Raw genomic sequence first — 19,940 nt, 5'->3', positions numbered from 1 at the left:
TGAGACTTGACTTTGAACAAAGCTCAACTGTCCAATCACCGAAAGGTCTTAGCAACTTGTTGCATTGCCACCCAATCACAATTTGGGGCTACTCATCCACAATGAGGGAGGCTAGCTAGGATTCCCCTGTCTGGTCCAATCCAAACATGGCATTAGTCTCTGAGGAGGATGTTCTTAAGCTCTTGATTCTGAAGATCTGGTGACACATGCAGCAGAGTTCTGCAACTGGCGAAGAGGACTAGAACTGCAGGAAACCTTGTTACGGTAAGTTCACTCTTATTTCCAGATCACATAAAAAGAAAAAAATTACTTGCATTACTTTGATAAGAAATTCTGGGAGATGTGGCTGATACTTATGGGTAAAAGTACTCAAAATTAAATGGTCTGTACAAACTAATGATTTAGGTCCTTTTTTTTTTTTTACAGTTTTCCAGTCTCTTCTTCCAGCTTCAGGACTTCCTACCCAACAACTGTACTGATGAACTGCACCACCGCTCACTACTGTGGACCTCCACTGTGGTACGAGTTCCCTGAGAGTGCCACGGTCCCTTATGGTTTCATTTTCTACTTTGGAGTCAAGGTGTTGAACCTTGTAGTGGGGACACCCTGTAACGTCCTTGTCATGTGGAAGATCGCCACTAAGAAGAGTGATGCATCCACCTCGGACATCTTCATCTTCAACCTGGCCATCCTGGATGCTTACTTCTGCCTGATGACACCCGTAGACATAGTGAACCGAACATTGCTCGGTGACAGTGGCATTTGGTACTTTCAGAGGTTTGGATACGGGCTCAAGGACTTAGCACCACTCTTTCTGGTGAGTTTTAATTTCTTATTTTTCATGTACACTAGAATTGATAAACGTTGTTGAATGCAAAGTATAGGAACTGCACCCGGCATGTTTGCTATTTACATATCAATTTTTTTAACATCAGTATGTTTCGCTGCACTATTATAAATGTTTTTCTGCCTTTGAGACTCGCAACTTTGTACATGAGTTTCATTTACAGTACTTATTCATATTATGTCACTTAAGTCCTTACACCAAAACCAATTTTGTAATTGTAAGTAGGACACTCAGACAGCCGGACCTGACTCTGACAGACCTGAGAATAATTAGTTGCCATCAAATGTGGTCAAACACGAACAAAAATCGTAGTCCTATTTCCACTTTGTACACATTAAAACATTTAATAAAATGTGAATCACATTTATTCAAAAATTACTTATATAGGCCTATTAATATAATTGACAAAACAAATAATTGGGTCTAGTACATATTATCAGTTTGTTGTAAAGTGGGGAGAGCTGCAACAAAGAGCCATTGCACCAGTGTCAAATTCTTCTAACCAGATACAGTATGTGCTACAGCTATGAAACTTTTCGCTGCTCTTTCCACCAGTTGGACAAAAGAACAAATCTTTATCATTTAAATCATTGTTATATCAAATCTTATATGAGTCACTCATGATCAGTTTTGCCATTGGAATTCAAGTTTTGACACTAGTTCCTGAATAATTGTTTCTTCAATATCAATTTCATATGTTCAATTTTAACAAAAGGAAAAATACACTACGACACTACGAATTGTGAATTTTCAGGCCGTTTTTCAACACTAGGAAATTCCCGTTGTACCGCAACTTATTATCTGTTATCTGCTAACATAATACCAATAAATAAAAGTGCCACAAAATGCGGTAAAATATAAATATTTTCAGTGGAAAAGCAGGTCAGAGAGCTCACAAGATTTACTTTATAGGTATTAATTAATGAAGGACAAGGCCTTTTTTAATACTTACACTGAAGCAATAAGGTGGATGTCATAAAAATATTGAAGTTCAGTACCCAGTCCTAATTATTGGTGCTATGTTTGCAGAGAGCCCTCATATTCAGTGGTCATAGAAAAACTAATACAAAAAACCCCAACAAAATTACTACATGCAGATTTAATATATTTAAAAAAGCAATATTAGAACAATACCAGAACAATTGGTGACATATGGTTTGTCCTGTAAGCAAACATTTGCAGTGTAAATAGTGCCAGAGTACAGCTGTGGACTAAATGGACCATCCTTTTTGAGACACATTAAAATTTAAAAAAAGGATGAGCAGGGTGACTTTTACTGATGACTTTTAAGTCGGAGAATAAAATGTGAAAACTGTTTAGCTTGTGTTAGGTGCAGCCCTCATTTTAAACATTTAACCAACAGCCTAACTGGAATTGGAGGAGCAAAAATGCTACGTGACGTCTGGATTTTAGGAATCATTCCTAGTACCTTCCACAAAAAAAAAAGAACTTTCAATTTAATCAGAAATATCTTTAAACTGGCAAAGAAAAATAAACGGAAATAAAAACCAGTCTTTACTTTTAATTTTTGATTTTAGAGAATATGTCTGTATAACAAAACAAAGCGACTTCTGATGCCCAATTAAATAGATTAGGACTGAGCGCAAGATTAAAGATGCTAACTACAGTATAACGTGTAAAATGTGGCCAACAATTTCATCCACATTTTTGCAAAATGCAAAACATGATGCAACGATCCCCATTTTACCACACATGTACTTATGTGGAGCTTTTCGGTCACGTATGTGGAAAGTATCTGCTGATGACTTGTGACTCTCCATAGTCACAATCCCAAACCAAACTACTAAAACCGAATCCTTCTTCTGGTCTGCTCTTTCAGATGTGCATCTGTTTGGATCGCTACATGGCTGTGGTCCACCCAGTACTGTTCACCAGAATCCGCGACAACATGATGCGCATCGGCATTTCTGTTGCGGTCTGGGCTCTCATTTTGGCTTATGGCCTTGCCAAGTGCATCCTGGGGTTTATGGGAGTCACTGGCATCTTCAGTGGCGTCATCCTCTTTGCCTTCGCAGTCATGGTCTTCTGCAACATCTCCATCATCTGGGTCCTCACTCGTTCTGTGATGGGAAAGGAGGAGATGCACCCGGTGAAGAAGAAGGCGTTAAAGATGGTGCTGATCATCCTGGCCATCATTGTCGCCAACTACCTGCCACCGGTGGCTCTCATGCCCTTCGTCTCCTACTACTCATTTGTGACGTTAAACTGTGAGATCACTGTCAGTGTGTGGTCCATCATGGACCTGAGCTGCAGCATAGAGCCTCTGGTCTACATCATAAAATTTGAGTTTGCAGGCAGGTGCTGCATATGGAGTTTGTGTAATGAGCCGCATGATGTTCAAGTGTAATTAGGCCTGCGACCATAATTCAACCCCATCTTAAAAAGAGTTACTGGAATAATCGTACTGTTTCTTGTAATAAGTAATGGAAAAGTTCTAAAATATGTTCTGCACAGGTTTGATTGCTGATTAGGTAACATATAAAAACTACCTAGAGGTCTAGTTTACATTACTGTACATTTATTTCAAGCTTGTGGGATCTGATTTTTGATAACCTACTTGCGCATAGCCATCATATGTGTTACGTTATCTTGATCCATCTTTGTTCATTTTTTGCTTGTGTATCTTCCTGACTGCATTTAGATACGTTGAGATACTTCACTGAGGAGACGTACATAGATTTACACTGTATCTTTGTGGTTACACACAGTAGCTCAACTTTATCCATGAATAGATGGAGTTTCAAATAGAAACTAGCTCTCAAGCTCCATCAGGTTGGATGGGGAGCGTCGGTGCACAGCCATTTTCACATCTCTCCAGAGATGTTCAATCAGGTTCGAGTCTAGGCTCTGGCTGGGCCGCACAAGGACATTCACAGGTCCAGAGCAATCTGGAACAGGTTTACATCAAGGATGTGAACTTGTTCCTGCACATTGCTGCATTCATCCTTCCCTCGGTCCTGACTAGTCTCCCAGTTCCTGACACTGAAAAACATGCATGAAACCCTGAGAGTCCTTCAGGCCTTTTACTGAGCAGTGGTTTCTGTCTGGACACGCTACCATACAGGCCTGATTGGTGAAGTCCTGTGATCTTCTGGAAGGTTCTCCACTCTCCACAGAGAAACACTGAGCTCTTTCTGAGTGACCATCAGGTTCTTGGTCACCTCCCTGACTAAGGTCTTTCTCTCTCGATTGCCCATTTATGGATGATGCTTTGCTCATTGAGACCTTCAATGCTGCAGACGTTTTTCTGTATCTCTCCCCAGATCTGTGTCTCCATACAATTCTGTCTCAAAGGTCTACAGACAATTTAGTGAATTTCACGGCTTGGTTCTTGCTCCGACATCCACTGTTAACTGTGGGACCTTGTATAGACAGGTGTGTGCTTTTTCCAAATAACGTCCAATCAACTGAAGTTCCCACAGGTGGACTCCAATCAAGTTGCAGAAACATCTCAAGGATGATCAGTGGAAACAGGAAGCACCAGAGCTCAATTTTTTGTGTCATGATTTTTTTTTTTCTTCTTTATGGCTTTTGTTGTTGTTTATCAAACAACTTACATTATCAGGACGAACTATTAATTCTTATGAATAAGTTTCTCAAAAACATGAAAATCTTTGCAGGGCTATTGGACTGACTGCCTCATTATCATACCAGAAGAAGAGAAACAAAATGAAATAAATATGCAAATAAAAAGATGTATGTATACGTAAATAAATAAATAAATGTAGAAACAAATATATCCAGAAATAAAGTTTTGCTGTTTTTATTTCCCTGTGTCCCTTTTGGGGCCTGATATTTCTATGTACAATGAACAACCCGAGGAGCTGAACACACGTACAGCAGCTGCAGCTGCTCCAGGTGCTTCTGGACTTGCTGTAAGGTTTGTTGTTTTTGGAACATCTTTTTTTTTTTTGTGTCAGGACTTAATCTATCGAAAAGATGTTTGTGTGTTTCAGTATTTGTTTCTCTATAAAGGTGGGTGGGGTGTATGTAAATGGGGATCAAATGGTGCAGCGGGAGCATGCAGTGAGGAGGGGGTGCAAGCGGCAGAAGTCAGTCAGCCTCTCTGTGTTCAGCTTCAGGTCCTCAAATAAAACACCACCCGCCGCACAACAGATCACTGCTCCTCCACAATCACACGTTGCTCACTGCGAGGTGGGTTTGCTTAAAAGAAGCCCCTCATTTTCAGTTTGGAAATGGTCCTAATGGTTTATAAATTCTACTTTTCTTCACGTGTTTGACTTAAACTTAGCGCTCAGCCGTTTCGTGTCTACATTTTCCAGGATTTGTATGATACTATTTCATGTCACATCTACTCTACTTTCAATTCTGCTTATCTTTAACTTTATTCAATTTATTTTACATTTTTATAATAAATGTTTTAGTTTTAGTTTTTAGTTTTAGTTTAGTTTCGATTCAGCGTTGAGCAAAAGCAAACATTTCAGCTCTTTCAGCAAAAACTTTCAGCTTTTTTCAGCTTTGCTCAGAAAATCCTTTCACAGTGCATTTAGTTTTTGGAAATGCTTTTTCTAGTTTCCATTTTGTCATTCATTCATTCAGTCATTCATTTATTGCACTACATGCCACTGTTTTTTATCGAAAACCTCCATTTATTAATCTTTACTCTTCCTTTTTTTCATTAACAGATGTCAAAATTGTTGTTTTCTGGGTGTGGTTCTTTCCTTTTTTTGGAAGGGTGGGGGGGCAGAGAGCACATGTAACAAAGCAAGTAATTTCCCTCTGTGATTAAAAAAAGTGTATTAGGTTTGAGTTGTATCTGGAGTTTGCATATATAAGATCAGCATTGTGAATTGATTTATAAATTACAATCTGTCTAAAGTTTGATGTTGAGACCATGTTTCACTGCACCTTCTATCTGAGAAACAAATCTGACAAAAATAATCCTGACAGCCTCACCAGGCTCATCCAGAGTCACAAACAAAAATAATAAATTACGCTGATAATGTGTAAAATTTTAATTCGATTATGTGAGCAGCTACTTGTCATGAATTTTAAAACTTCTATTCCCGCCAGTGTTTTCTCTCTCAGTACTCACCACTCTGGACACATTAGTAAGACCTTGCATTAGATTTCTCATTTATGCTTACCTTGCATCACCTGTTTACTGAAAAGTGTTTATCAGTGTACGGCAGTGAGACTTAACTTGAACAAGCTCAACGGTCCAATCACTAAAAAGGTCTCAGCAACTTTTTGCATTACCACCCAATCACAATTTGGGGATGACACCACATTCTGGAAGGCAAGCTGGGTGTCTTTTGTCTGATCCAATCCGAACATGGCATTAGTCTCTGAGGAGCGTCTTCTTAAGCCCCTGACCCTAAAGATCTGGCGCGACATGCAGCAGAGTTCTGCAGCTGGTGAAGAGAACTAGGACTGCACGACACTGTGAACCTTGTTACGGTAAGTTCAGTTTATATGATGCTTAAATTCCCTGCATAGTCTTATTTTCCGATCACAAGGCCAGCTGTGACCCTTCCTCCTCTTTCAGCGACACCAATTCTCAGCCACCAACTGTCCTCATGAACTGCACCACAGGTGGCCACTGTGGACCTCCACTGTGGTACCAGTTCCCTGAGTGTGCTCTTGTCCCTTATGGTTTCATTTTCTACTTTGGAGTCAAGGTGTTTAACCTTGTAGTGGGGACACCCTGTAACGTCCTTGTCATGTGGCAGATCGCCACTAAGAAGAGTGATGCATCCACCTCGGACATCTTCATCTTCAACCTGGCCATCCTGGATGCTTACTTCTGCCTGATGACACCTGTAGACATGGTGAACCGAATGCTGCTTGGTGACAGTGGCATTTGGTACTTTCAGAGATTTGCGTATGGGCTCAAGGACTTAGCACCACTGTTTCTGGTGAGTTTTAATGTCTTATTTTTCATGTACACTAGAATTGATAAACGTTGTAGAAGGCAAAGTATAAGAACTCCCCCTGCATGTTTGACATTTACATATAATTTTTTTTAACATCAGTATGTTTTGCTGCACTATTATAAATGTTTTTCTGCCTTTGAGACTCACAACTTACGACCTTACATCATGCCAAACTTGTAAATTTACAAATAAACACATAACCAGTGTATTTGATAGACTTACACTTTCATTGGTTTTCCCAACATAAGCTCAGCTTTGTGTCTTTTTTCAGGAATAAAAAACCTCAGATGTTTCATCAGATTTATTAAAATCTACTGGGCTATTAGACATAGCGCACACAGGCACAAGACGTGTAGCTGTGACAAAACTCTCGAGTTTACGCGAGACGTCCAGCTGACCCCCTCAAGTGATGGTTTAATAATGTTATGCCTGAATATAATTTTTTATTTAGTTGCTTTCTTTATTTTATTAAATGCTCCATATAACTAATAAAGTGACTAATTTCAGTTTATGTAAATAAGTAATGTTTTTATTAGTTACTGAGTGTAAAGTGGGGACATAAAACAAAAACAGTCATTGCAACAGTATCAGATTCTTCTAATCCCATCGTGCTGCAGCCATGAAACTTATTCAGTCCATGTGAATTTAGGTCCTCTTTCTACCAGTAGGAAAAAAAACCAACATATTTTATCATTTAGAACATCATTTTAAATGACATAGCTCCCGTGTCCTGCCAGAACATTGGTAAAGCTGGGTATCATTTATAAATGGAAAAAAAAACTGAAAAAAACCCAATGATCCCCTCTGAGCAGGCACTAGGCGACAGTGAAAAGGAAAAACTCTCTTTAACAGGACCAGGATCAGGGTGGGCCGGTATCTGCCTCGGACCGGTTTGAGTTAGTGGACAGAAAAGATAAAAAGAGTAACAGGAAGCAACATACAAAATCTAAGGCGGTGAGCAACTTCCAGGTACTTCCAGATATCCCCTATAGGACACACAAGCTCCTCTCCATCATAAAGCTCAAACCAAACTACTAGAGTTGAAAATGCAGAGTATACTTTATCTTAATCCTCCGTCTGGTCTGCTTTTTCAGGTGTGTATCTGTTTAGATCGCTACATGGCTGTGGTCCACCCAGTACTGTTCACCAGTATCCACAACGTGATCCGCATTGTCATTTCTGTCGTGGTCTGGGCTGTCATTCTGGTTTACGGCCTTGCCAAGTGCATCCTGGGTATCATGAGCGTCAGTGGTATTTTCAGTGGTGTCATCCTCTTTGCCTTTGCAGTCATGGTCTTCTGCAACATCTCCATCATCTGGGTCCTCACTCGTTCTGTGATGGGAAAGGAGGAGATGCACCCAGTGAAGAAGAAGGCGTTAAAGATGGTGCTGATCATCCTGGCCATTATTGTCACCAACTACTTGCCACCGGTGGCCCTCATGCCCTTCGCGTCCCACTACTCATTTGTGACGTTCAACTGCGAAGTCGCCATCAGTGCGTTCTCATTTATGGACCTGAGCTGCAGCATAGAGCCTCTGGTCTACATCACGAAAATTGAGTTTGCAGGCAGGTGCTGCATGTGGAGTTTGTGTAATAAGTCACATGATGCCAAGGTGTGAAGGCATCTCGTCTGAAAACACATTTTTATAGATTTGTCTTTTCTGAGATGTGAGATTCTTTTTCTAGTTAAAATTTATATGCTATCTATATAACCTGATGTTTTTATTCATTGAATTATCCTTATTTTCCTTTTAATGTACAGCACTTTGTACTTTGTTTGATATGAGCTTTATTTATAAAGCACTTATTATTTTTGTTATTATTAATGTGTAGCAGCGATCGTGAGTCCACCCCATCTTTTAAAATTGTTGCAAAAGAGTTGATAGAAGAGGATTCTGCACATTATGCCATTTAATTACACCAGTAGATTTCCCCATAGTTACTGATGTCTAATTGTAAAAATATTCCCAAAAAAACCCTCAAATGTTTTTGTCACATATTGACGATACTGACATCTCACTTTCTGGCATCTGATTTACATCATCAAATACATCAATTCTGTTAGACTAAGCTTCATTTACATGTATCACGTTTCCTAACATATTCAGCATTTTATTAAATTCCCTGGAGATGTTTTAGGATTAGTGTGTGGAGTTTGATTTTGATGTTTACCTTTAATTAAATAATTGCAACCGAGGTAGATTATTGCTTCAGTTTTTTTCCTCACACATTTTTATATATTGGTGATATTGTCGGTGTTGTTCAACTGCAGCACCTCTGCTCCCATCAACGGCTTTCAGCTTTTCCATTCAGGGGTCTCCGCATCGGAACGTGTTCTGCACGTTGGAGTTTTCTTTATTGATAAGTAAAAAGTATTTTCTCATATTCAAAAAGGGTCAATTTGCACGGAAATAATTGCCGATTATAAAGCTATTGTTACTTCTTCTTTCTTCTTTTCCTTTTGGCTGTTTCCTTTCAGGTGTCTCCACAGTGAATCATGTGCCTCCATCTAACTCTGTCCTCTGCATCCTCTTCTCTCACACCAACTAACTTCATGTCCTCTCTCTCTACATCCATAAATCTTTCTACAGATCTATTCACAGTTTCTCCTCTCAACATGTCCAAACCACCTCAATCTGTCCTCTCTGACTTTATCTCCAACACATCTAACATGAGCTGTCCCTCTGATGTCCTCATTCCTGATCCTGTCCATCCTCGTCCCTCCCAAAGAGAACCTCAACATCTTAAGCTCTGCTACCTCCAGCTCTGACTCCTGTCTCTTTTTAAGTGTCACTGTCTCTAAGCCGAACAACATCTCTGGTCTCACCACCGTCTTGAACACCTTTCCTTTCATTCTCGCTGATACTCTTTTATCACACAACACACCTGACACTTTTCTCCACCCGTTCCAACCTGCCTGCACTCGCCTCTTCACCTCTTTTCCACACTCTCCGTTGCTCTGAACCGTTGACCCTAAGTACTTAAAGTCCTGCACCTTCTTCACCTCTGCTCCCTGTAACCTCACTGTTCCACCTGGGTCCCTCTGTCACACACATGTATTCTGTCTTGCTGTGGCTAAGCTTCATTCCTCTGTTTTCCAGAGCAGACCTCCACCTCTCTAGATTTTCCTCCACCTGCTCCCTGCTCTCACTAAAAATCACAATGTCATCTGCAAACATCATAGTATAAAGCTATTATTACTATTATCATTATTATTATGACGCAAATCTTTTAGTCAGGTATTATTCCAAATCAACTGAGCTGACGAGAGCTGAACCTCGGAAACTGCATAAACCGGACCGTGTTCTGCTTCTCTCGGCTCGTAGTGAGTAAAATAAAAAGCTTCTCCTTCGCCAGACCAGTTAGTGCTGAGGGATCAGAAAATCATACATTAGAAATAAACAGTGGCATATCAGCAGACAGCACCTGTAACAAAGCAAGTAATTTCCCTCTGTGATTAAAAAAAGTGTATTAGGTTTGAGTTGTATCTGGAGTTTGCATATATAAGATCAGCATTGTGAATTGATTTATAAATTACAATCTGTCTAAAGTTTGATGTTGAGACCATGTTTCACTGCACCTTCTATCTGAGAAACAAATCTGACAAAATAATCCTGACAGCCTCACCAGGCTCATCCAGAGTCACAAACAAAAATAATAATTTACGCTGATAATGTGTAAAATTTTAATTCGATTATGTGAGCAGCTACTTGTCATGAATTTTAAAACTTCTATTCCCGCCAGTGTTTTCTCTCTCGGTACTCACCACTCTGGACACATTAGTAAGACCTTGCATTAGATTTCTCATTTATGCTTACCTTGCATCACCTGTTTACTGAAAAGTGTTTATCAGTGTACGGCAGTGAGACTTAACTTGAACAAGCTCAACGGTCCAATCACTAAAAAGGTCTCAGCAACTTTTTGCATTACCACCCAATCACAATTTGGGGATGACACCACATTCTGGAAGGCAAGCTGGGTGTCTTTTGTCTGATCCAATCCGAACATGGCATTAGTCTCTGAGGAGCGTCTTCTTAAGCCCCTGACCCTAAAGATCTGGCGCCACATGCAGCAGAGTTCTGCAGCTTGCAAAGAGAACTAGGACTGCACGACACTGTGAACCTTGTTAAGGTAAGTTCAGTTTATATGATGCTTAAATTCCCTGCATAGTCTTATTTTCAGATCACAAGAACAGTTATTGGTATGATTTTCATAATACATTCTGGGAGGTGTGACTCTTATTATCAAAATGTACAAAAATTAAATGGTGTCTGCCCAAACTAATACCTTGTTTCCTTTCTCTTTGAGCATCACCAATTCCCACCCACCACCTGTCCTCATGAACTGCACCGCCGGTGGCTACTGTGGACCTCCACTGTGGTACCTCCTCCCTGAGTGTGCTACGGTCCCTCATGGTTTCATTTTCTACTTTGGAGTCAAGGTGTTTAACCTTGTAGTGGGGACACCCTGTAACGTCCTTGTCATGTGGCAGATCGCCACTAAGAAGAGTGATGCATCCACCTCGGACATCTTCATCTTCAACCTGGCCATCCTGGATGCTTACTTCTGCCTGATGACACCTGTAGACATGGTGAACCGAATGCTGCTTGGTGACAGTGGCATTTGGTACTTTCAGAGGTTTGCGTATGGGCTCAAGGACTTAGCACCACTGTTTCTGGTGAGTTGTTTTTTTTTAATGTACACTAGAACTGATAAACATAGAAGGCAAAGTATAAGAATTGTCACTTTGTGTTTGATATTTACATGATATCTATTTTTTAACATCAGTTTGTTTTTCGGCTTCATTATGAATGTTTTTCTGCTCATGAGACTCAAAACTCATGTACAAAAGTGTCATTGACTATAGTTATTCATTTTATGTCACTTACGACCTTACATCATGTTAAACTTGTAAATTTGCAAATAATTAATAATTTGCAAATAATAATAATAATTAATAACCAGTGTATTTGATAGACTTACACTTTCATTGGTTTTCCCAACATAAGCTCAACTTTGTGTCATTTTTCAGGAAAAAAAAACTCAGATGTTTCATCAGATTTTTTAAAATCTAATGGGCTATTAGACATAGCACACACAGGCACAAGACGTGTAGCTGTGACAAAACTGTGGCGTTTACGCAGCTAATCAGGATTTGGGTCTGGATCTTGAAGAGGTCCAGCTGATGGTTTAATAATGTTATGCCTGAATATATTTTTTTATTTAGTTGTTTTCTTTATCCATATAAGTAATAATAAGGGACTAATTTCAGTTTATATAAGTAAGTAATGTTTTTATTAGTTACTGAGTGTAAAGTGGGGACATGCAACAAAAACGGTCATTGCAACAGTATCAGATTCTTCTAATCCCATCATGCTACAGCCACGAAACTTATTCAGTCCATGTGAATTTAGGTCCTCTTTCTACCAGTAGGAAAATAAAAACATATTTTGTCATTTAGAACATCATTTTAAATGACATAGCTCCTGAGTCCTGCCAAAACATTGGTATAGCTGGGTATCATTTATAAATGACAATACCGTGATTGTTTTGGTTTTGGTTAGTAACACTTTATACAACTTCAAGTTGTCTGCAACAATTTTACTTATAGAGAATTATAGAAAAACCCAATGATCCCCTCTGAGCAGGCACTAGGCGACAGTGAAAAGGAAAAACTCTCTTTAACAGGACCAGGATCAGGGTGGGCCGGTATCTGCCTCGGACCGGTTTGAGTTAGTGGACAGAAAAGATAAAAAGAGTAACAGGAAGCAACATACAAAATCTAAGGCGGTGAGCAACTTCCAGGTACTTCCAGATATCCCCTATAGGACACACAAGCTCCTCTCCATCATAAATCTCAAACCAAACTACTAGAGTTGAAAATGCAGAGTATACTTTATCTTAATCCTCCGTCTGGTCTGCTTTTTCAGGTGTGTATCTGTTTAGATCGTTACATGGCTGTGGTCCACCCAGTACTGTTCACCAGTATCCACAACGTGATCCGCATTGTCATTTCTGTCGTGGTCTGGGCTGTCATTCTGGTTTACGGCCTTGCCAAGTGCATTCTGGGTATCATGAGCGTCAGTGGTATTTTCAGTGGCGTCATCCTCTTTGCCTTTGCAGTCATGGTCTTCTGCAACATCTCCATCATCTGGGTCCTCACTCGTTCTGTGATGGGAAAGGAGGAGATGCACCCGGTGAAGAAGAAGGCGTTAAAGATGGTGCTGATCATCCTGGCCATCATTGTCGCCAACTACCTGCCACCGGTGGCTCTCATGCCCTTCGCGTCCCACTACTCATTTGTGACGTTCAACTGCGAAGTCGCCACCAGTGCGTTCTCATTTATGGACCTGAGCTGCAGCATAGAGCCTCTGGTCTACATCACAAAAATTGAGTTTGCAGGCAGGTGCTGCATGTGGAGTTTGTGTAATAAGTCACATGATGTCCAGATGTGATGGCATCTCATTTGAAAACACATTTTTACAGATTTGTCTTTTCTGAGATGTGAGATTCTTCTTTTAGTTGTAGTTTATATGCTATCTATATAACCTCTTTTTTTATCTTGTGCTTTTCTTTGGTTTTATATTTAACCCAATTTTATTCATTTAATTATCTTTAACTGACATCTCACTTTCTGGCATCTGATTTACTATATACATGAAATACATAATTTCTGTTAGACTAAGCTTCATTTACATATATCACAGGTTTCATAACATATTCAGCGTTTCATTAAATTCCCTGGAGATGTTTTAGGATTAGTGTGTGGTGTTTGATTTTGATGTTTACCTTTAATTAAATAATTGCAACCGAGGTAGATTATTGCTTCAGTTTTTTTCCTCACACGTTTTTATATATTGGTGATATTGTCGGCGTTGCTCAACTGCAGCAAAAGTAATTGAATGAAGTTATTGAATGAATGATTGCTGCTTTTCATCTCCTATAGCAACTGATGCTATAAACCCCTTTCACTAAGACATAACGTACACATCTTATCATTCACTTTAATGACAGCGTGAAGCTATACATGATAAAGCATCAGTCTCTCAAGGAAGTTGCAATGTTGCTAGTGCAACAATTATTTAACAAACCTCTGTGAATTCTGCGTGACCTTACATACGTGAGTATTTAACATTCAGTTTTTAGATTTTTTGAGTAATTTTGGTGAACATCTCCCTCAGGCTTTCAGGGCTGGCTTCAGGTCCATCTTCTGAGGTCACATATCCAGGGTAAGTAGGAAAGAACTGAGGAGATGAGGGTTTAGTGGTGTCCTCTTCCACCTCTGATGAAGGTGAAAACAGTGGTATCAGCTTGGTATGAGCATAGTCAATCTCAAAACCTTCAAAAATAAGCCCCACTCCCCAGGCACCCAACCCTTTTTCAAGAAGCTGTGACACTGTCCGGGTTGCCAGCACTAGTCCTTCATAGTCCCTTTGTTCTAGTCTGAATATATCAGAAGTCAAAGGTCGCCGTGGGACAAGCACGGTAAAGCCAGGGGAGTTGGGAAAAGGTGTGAGGATGGCCACGTGACCTTCGTCCTCCCACACCCGCCACTGCTGCTCCTCCCCGCGAACAATGCGTGAGAACAGGCCAGGATGAGCCGGATCGTCTCCGAGGAAAGTCAGATTGGGAGGTGCATCAGGCGAAGGAAGCTTTGCTCGAATCTTGGTCTGAATTTCTGTCAGGCTCGAATTGCTCCATCGGGGAGCAGTCTTGGAGGTGCAGTAACCCGGGTCGTGGGCATTGTGCTCCTCTTCTCCTGCCAGGTAAGGGCGCCATTCTGCATCCAAACCATGAAGAGGGATGACGCGGATCTGTAACGACAAAAATTATAGAAAATATGTGATTTTTGGTTGACTGACTTTTATGACTGAAACATGTGCCGAATGACTTTTACTCTGTTTCAACATCTGATACATTCTGTGCTCTATACTACTGTGATGCATCAGTGTGACATGGAAACAAGTCACTGTTTTTAAAGGAAAGCAGTTAATAATGGTCTATGTAACATTGTTAACTTCCCAATTTAAACAAACTCAGATTATTGACCTGATGAAAAATCTGTGCAACATAACTAGCAGTACTTTAAATGGACTGTTTACTCCACCAGTCTTCTAGTCAAACCAACACATGCCTGGGCAGGTCTGTCTCTGTGGGGTCTGCTGACCAGTGCACACCTCTGAACCCCCAACCTTGCACAAAGCAGCTCTGCCACAGCCCTCGCCCCCAGCAGCCAGGATAAATACTCCGCCTCGTGCAGGTGGAATATGCTTCCTCCTTGGATGCCAGGGGTGCTGCGCTCCAGAATAACAGAACCCGGGGTCCAGGGCTGAGGGTGCAGGTGGGCCACTAACCCATTCGACTCCCAGATGGCATAATTGGGGAAAGTGGAAGACATTCTGCAGAACCAAAAGAGAAAAGGATGTGGAGGATACAGATGACAGTAAAAATGTCTTATCAGAACATCAACGGCTTTCAGCTTTTCCCTTCAGGGGTCGCCGCATCGGAACGTGTTCCGCACGTTGGAGTTTTCTTTATTTATAAGTAAAAAGTATTTTCTCATATTCAAAAAGGGTCAATTTGCACGGAAATAATTGCCGATTATAAAGCTATTGTTACTATTATCATAATAATTATTATGCGAATCTTTTAGACAGTTATTATTCCAAATCAACTGAGCTGACGTACCTCTTAATAACGAACCTCGGAAACTGCATAAACCGTCCCGTGTTCTGCTTCTCTCGGCTCGTAGTGAGTAAAATAAAAAGTTTCTCCTTCGCCAGACCAGTTAGTGCTGAGGGATCAGAAAATTATACATTAGAAATAAACAGTGGCATATCATATAAAACTCATGTCCACTGTCCCAATCACGAAGTCCCTAAACTCTTACTTCCGTTTTTTCTTCTTCTTCTTCTTCTTCTTCTTCTTCTACGTTAGGCTTTAAATTGTTCGTTGCAAACAAGTTCATTACCGCCGACAGTTGGTAAGGCGCGTGGATCCTTCTATCAAAGTAACAACAACAACAACAACAATACCAATAATAATAATAATAATAATAATAATAATAATAATAATAATAATAATAATAATAATAATAATAATGACAATAATAATCACCTCTCAATCAAATCTGTTACAATAATAAATTGACATTTTGTATTAGGTACCTTCATCCATTAACTTATAGCATTTTAACATTTTTTAAATATTTTACATCGAACATTTACTGAGTTCCACGTCCCAATTGAGCGGTAACGAAGTAATTCCACAGAAAACGAAAATCTTTCCTTAACAACAACAGCCATTTGATGTCGTTGATGACGTCATCAGCACACGTATACATACCCCGACCTTTCCAGATGGTTGCCACAAAAAACAAAATAAAAAAAGAACCAAAACTAAACAGAAAAAACACACATAAAACTTCCAGGTATTAATTGTCCTTTAATATGTAATAGAAACATTCACTAAATTACTTATAAAGATCACGGCCAGTCTCCTGAGGTCTTCTCTCTACTTTGTTCTGGTGCCAGAGGTCACCAGCACTTGACTCAATGTAGGAGATCAGTCTTAACCACGGTCTCATTGTGATTCTTGGAGGACTAGATCACGTTCATCCTTTATAGTGTGGACAATTTTGCCAATCACCCATGAGCCTCCAGGTGCTGACTCATCAACAATCAAGACAATGTCCCCAGTAACAAAATTGCGGTTTGCAAGTGTCCATTTTTGTAGCCTCTGGAGCTCAGGCAGATATTGCTTAGTCCAACGTTTCCAAAAGAGGTCTGCCAAATACTGGACTTGAAACAAGTACATGTTCTGCTGTTTATAGTTGTAGACACTCTTAGTTGGATGCTTTCGCTATAATTTTACATTGAGCTATTTTGGTTCGTGTGTCCTTTTCTGATTCTGGTTGACATACACCGACTAGCCACAACGTGAACGACCTGCTGCTCTAAAAAAAAATAAAAAATGTATATGTTTATTTATAAATATGTTATGAACTAATAAATGCTTATGTAACATTTTGGGTTAACCACTTGTGACCATGTAACATGTTATAATCAGCTCCAGCATAACCAGCAATGAGCTGGGACCCTTATTATTTTATTAATTATTGCCATAATTACCATTGTCAGTACTGTTTGAAAGACATTGTTCTGCTTAGTGGAATACTTTAACTTTTAACACTTTGCCGCAACAGGGGCTGTGTAGCTGACCCTCGTCCTCCATCACATTATTAAGACCACCAGTGTTAGTGTACACGGCTTTTATCCAAAGCACTTCACTGTGTTGCTTCTCATTCACCCATTCAATCACTGATCAATGCAATACAGTTAATTTATATGAAGTAAGTACTACAGATTTAAGCAAGGCAGTTGCATATTTTATGAATATGCTTAAAAAGCCAAATTAAATCAACTACGACTACTAAAGGGACTGTAGATGTGCAAAGACTTTTTTTAATCTGTGGGGAAATGAGTTGCAGCTGTGTGAAGAGGACTTATGTGTAAATTCTGTGGTTTAGTGCACTTGTTGCCATGTCATGTTGACTTGTGTCAGGACTGCTTATCGTCATGCGACCTCCAAACACAGGTGCCATGATATTCGGATGAAGTCAAGATACTTTTCTGAGAAGCTTTTAACCCCCCCCCCCCGTTGACTTACAGGCCTAGAGCCCTCACACAGGTCATGCAGTAACGCTGGTAGATTGTGTTTTGAACTGTAAATATTACCTGATGTTGTCAGGAGTGACACCAGAGGGCACCACGAGCGGCAGGCCGAACCGGGTAAAATTACTCACTCAAAGTGAAAAAGACAAGCGGCTGCTGCTATTAAACCTTTGACAGAGTGTGAGTCTGTCTGACACCTTTCTCTCCGATACCAATTTATCAGACTTTCCGTTTCACCAAAGTGTAAATTCCTCTTACTGTGGGGCTGGTTCTCAGAAATAAGTAGCACTTCCTTTTTCTGCAGAATGTCAACATAAAAAACCCCCACAGTGTATTTGTGAACTTGCTTCCCCTCTGTATCCACCCTTTTGAAGTGAAGTGAAACACCACACACACACTCACAAACACACACACGCACTTGTATTATTACACAATCATCAAAACTATTACCCAAACCATGAACTCTTACTGAACCCAATTCATCAGCACTTTATGGAAGAGACCTGACAAAATTAATAAAGTCCTTATTTCAAAGCTCACAAACACTTTCGAAAGACTAAAAGAAGAACAGGAGGTCAACGAAGCAGCACTTTACTTATAATTGCAGTTATTATCTGCATAACTTTTCTGTCGAGCGATCATCTGACACCCCTCTCCTAAATGGGGAACAGCTCTTTGTGCAAGAAACTGAAACTGAGAATACTGAAAGTTTTTTTCCTTTATGATGTTAATTTTGCAACATCTTTTTTAAAACAACCGTCATCTTTTAGAGGCTAAATACATGTCTGAGCCTTGTATTTAAGGCCTTTGTGTGTGATGTTGTCTGAGAGGCTGAGAAAGTACAGATGTTTTTACTTATTTTGTGACATGTCCAGATGGAACCACTCTGAAAAAAAAAAAGGAAAAACGAAATCCTGATAGCTCAAAAACCGAACGAGATGTGTATAATTTACTTTTATTTTTAGATTGTATATCAAACTTGCTGACCCACTTGCTGACCCACTTCCTGAGAGTAAATCCGTCCTAATCTGAGGCTCATTACCTCCTAAATGAGCTCATCTGCTCAGAGATGCTCAGCTGAAGACCAGCAGTGATTCCCAGTGACAGGAGGGACCAAGGGTCAGCCTGGAAGACAAAAGGACCAAAGTCTCTTTTTTCAAAGTGATCCAGGCATTTTTGATAGTTATCATCATACTTCATACAGCAAAATCATATGATATAATATTTAACACAGGGGGGAACCAGATTTGAACTGGGGACCTCTTGATCTGCCGTCAAATGCCCTACATCTGAGCTACACCCCTTCATAGTTGCAATTACTATATACTAATATCATATTAGCCACTTAAACATTGCCCTTGCTTAATCTGAATGTGTTGGGCACTTTGTGTAAATGTGCATCCTTGCATTTGAGCAACTTCCTGCGATGCTCTGAGAGTGAACTAAGCAGATTGCATTTGTCCAAGAAGACATTGTTTTACAAACAGCTTTTCAATTACATTTACATACAGCTATGGAGCTGAGTAAATGAAACTCAGCGTCTCGCCGGTTTCTGTGCTTTTTGCATGTTTTACTGGTGTGGAACAAGGGTGCGAAGCAGGAAACACAGTAGTGATAAAACACAGGATGCAATGCAACAGAATATTGGGTCATACTGCAACCCACATACCTAAAGAGCGACAAACTAATAACACACAAACACTCTCTGAAGGAGGAAATGCATTTCTCACATATGGACAAACTAAAGCAGGAGTCTCCCCCAAAAGCTGCCATTGGATTCGTGGACAGAGGATTTTGCAGTAAAAATCTACGTCTAAGTTTACACAAAAGTTTCTGTTAAAGCGCAGCGGATTTAGCTTTAAAAATGAAGTAGTGAAGTTCGTGTAGTAGTAGCTAGTAGTAGCAGTATTTAAAGTCTATGCAGTAATAGTGTGGGGGCCCTAATACAGTATCAACCAGGAATAGACTTCTGAAGTGTGGAAGGCCAGAATGTGTCAGATTGCTTGGCCATCGCTGACTTACAGTAGATGAACTATGAATAGTTTTACAGCCTTATTAGGTTTCGCCGCAGAAGACAGTCTTGTAATTTAAAGTGAAATATAAATGAGGATTGTTTCAACAATTACACGGGTCAGTTCTTACAAAGCCAGTTTGAGCAAACTGGCTTCAGGCAACAAGTGCAGACGTTTGATGTAGAAGGAAAAGTAATTAGAGGAAGGATTCAGGCCTCAGGCTCTGCACGGGGTGTAGCAGCATTAGTAGGCACACGCAGGTAAATATGATCAGTCATCATGATCGTGACTATTATAAAGGTAAATACCAGAAACCCTTCTCGGCACACCCAACCACAAGCAGCAGGATCGAGCACAGAGTGGAACTTTGAATCATTCAACTAGTGACAGAAAGGAGAATGTCTTTTATGTGGGAAGATCAATAAACCGCTTATGTGGCTTTGGAAACATTGCTCTCAAAGAATCTTGCTGAAAGACGTCATATTACACT

At 40.0% G+C, this 19,940-nt stretch overlaps 4 protein-coding genes across 5 annotated transcripts; 3 read left to right on the top strand and 1 right to left on the bottom strand.

Moving 5' to 3' along the window:
• The first annotated feature begins 436 nt into the window (after positions 1 to 436).
• On the top strand, positions 437 to 3,215 carry LOC137124640 (G-protein coupled receptor 4-like). Its single transcript, XM_067499749.1, has 2 exons — positions 437 to 817; positions 2,688 to 3,215. The coding sequence occupies exons 1-2, from the start codon at positions 479 to 481 to the stop codon at positions 3,213 to 3,215; spliced, it is 867 nt and encodes a 288-aa protein (XP_067355850.1). The 5' UTR covers positions 437 to 478.
• Positions 3,216 to 6,164: 2,949 nt separating this feature from the next.
• On the top strand, positions 6,165 to 8,585 carry LOC137124639 (G-protein coupled receptor 35-like). Its single transcript, XM_067499748.1, has 3 exons — positions 6,165 to 6,246; positions 6,329 to 6,747; positions 7,860 to 8,585. The coding sequence occupies exons 1-3, from the start codon at positions 6,165 to 6,167 to the stop codon at positions 8,382 to 8,384; spliced, it is 1,026 nt and encodes a 341-aa protein (XP_067355849.1). The 3' UTR covers positions 8,385 to 8,585.
• A 2,519-nt stretch (positions 8,586 to 11,104) lies between these two features.
• Positions 11,105 to 13,220, top strand: LOC137124637 (G-protein coupled receptor 4-like). Its single transcript, XM_067499747.1, has 2 exons — positions 11,105 to 11,443; positions 12,696 to 13,220. Exons 1-2 carry the CDS (start codon positions 11,105 to 11,107, stop codon positions 13,218 to 13,220), a joined length of 864 nt encoding a protein of 287 aa, XP_067355848.1.
• A 535-nt stretch (positions 13,221 to 13,755) lies between these two features.
• LOC137123272 (uncharacterized) lies at positions 13,756 to 15,781 on the bottom strand. 2 transcript variants are annotated; one of them, XM_067496749.1, is made up of 4 exons: positions 15,656 to 15,781; positions 15,454 to 15,559; positions 14,900 to 15,164; positions 13,756 to 14,579 (listed from the first exon to the last, which is right to left on the bottom strand). In XM_067496749.1, the coding sequence occupies exons 2-4, from the start codon at positions 15,480 to 15,482 to the stop codon at positions 13,908 to 13,910; spliced, it is 966 nt and encodes a 321-aa protein (XP_067352850.1). In that variant the 5' UTR covers positions 15,483 to 15,559; positions 15,656 to 15,781; the 3' UTR covers positions 13,756 to 13,907. The 2 variants fall into 2 exon arrangements, with proteins under 2 accessions (XP_067352850.1, XP_067352849.1); XM_067496748.1 differs by lacking the exon at positions 15,656 to 15,781 and having other exon boundaries at positions 15,454 to 15,649.
• Between the last annotated feature and the right edge of the window lie 4,159 nt (positions 15,782 to 19,940).

This window comes from Channa argus, chromosome 3 (genome assembly GCF_033026475.1).
Source record: "Channa argus isolate prfri chromosome 3, Channa argus male v1.0, whole genome shotgun sequence".
Lineage (NCBI taxonomy): Eukaryota > Metazoa > Chordata > Actinopteri > Anabantiformes > Channidae > Channa > Channa argus.
This window is presented reverse-complemented; position numbering and strand designations above follow the sequence as displayed.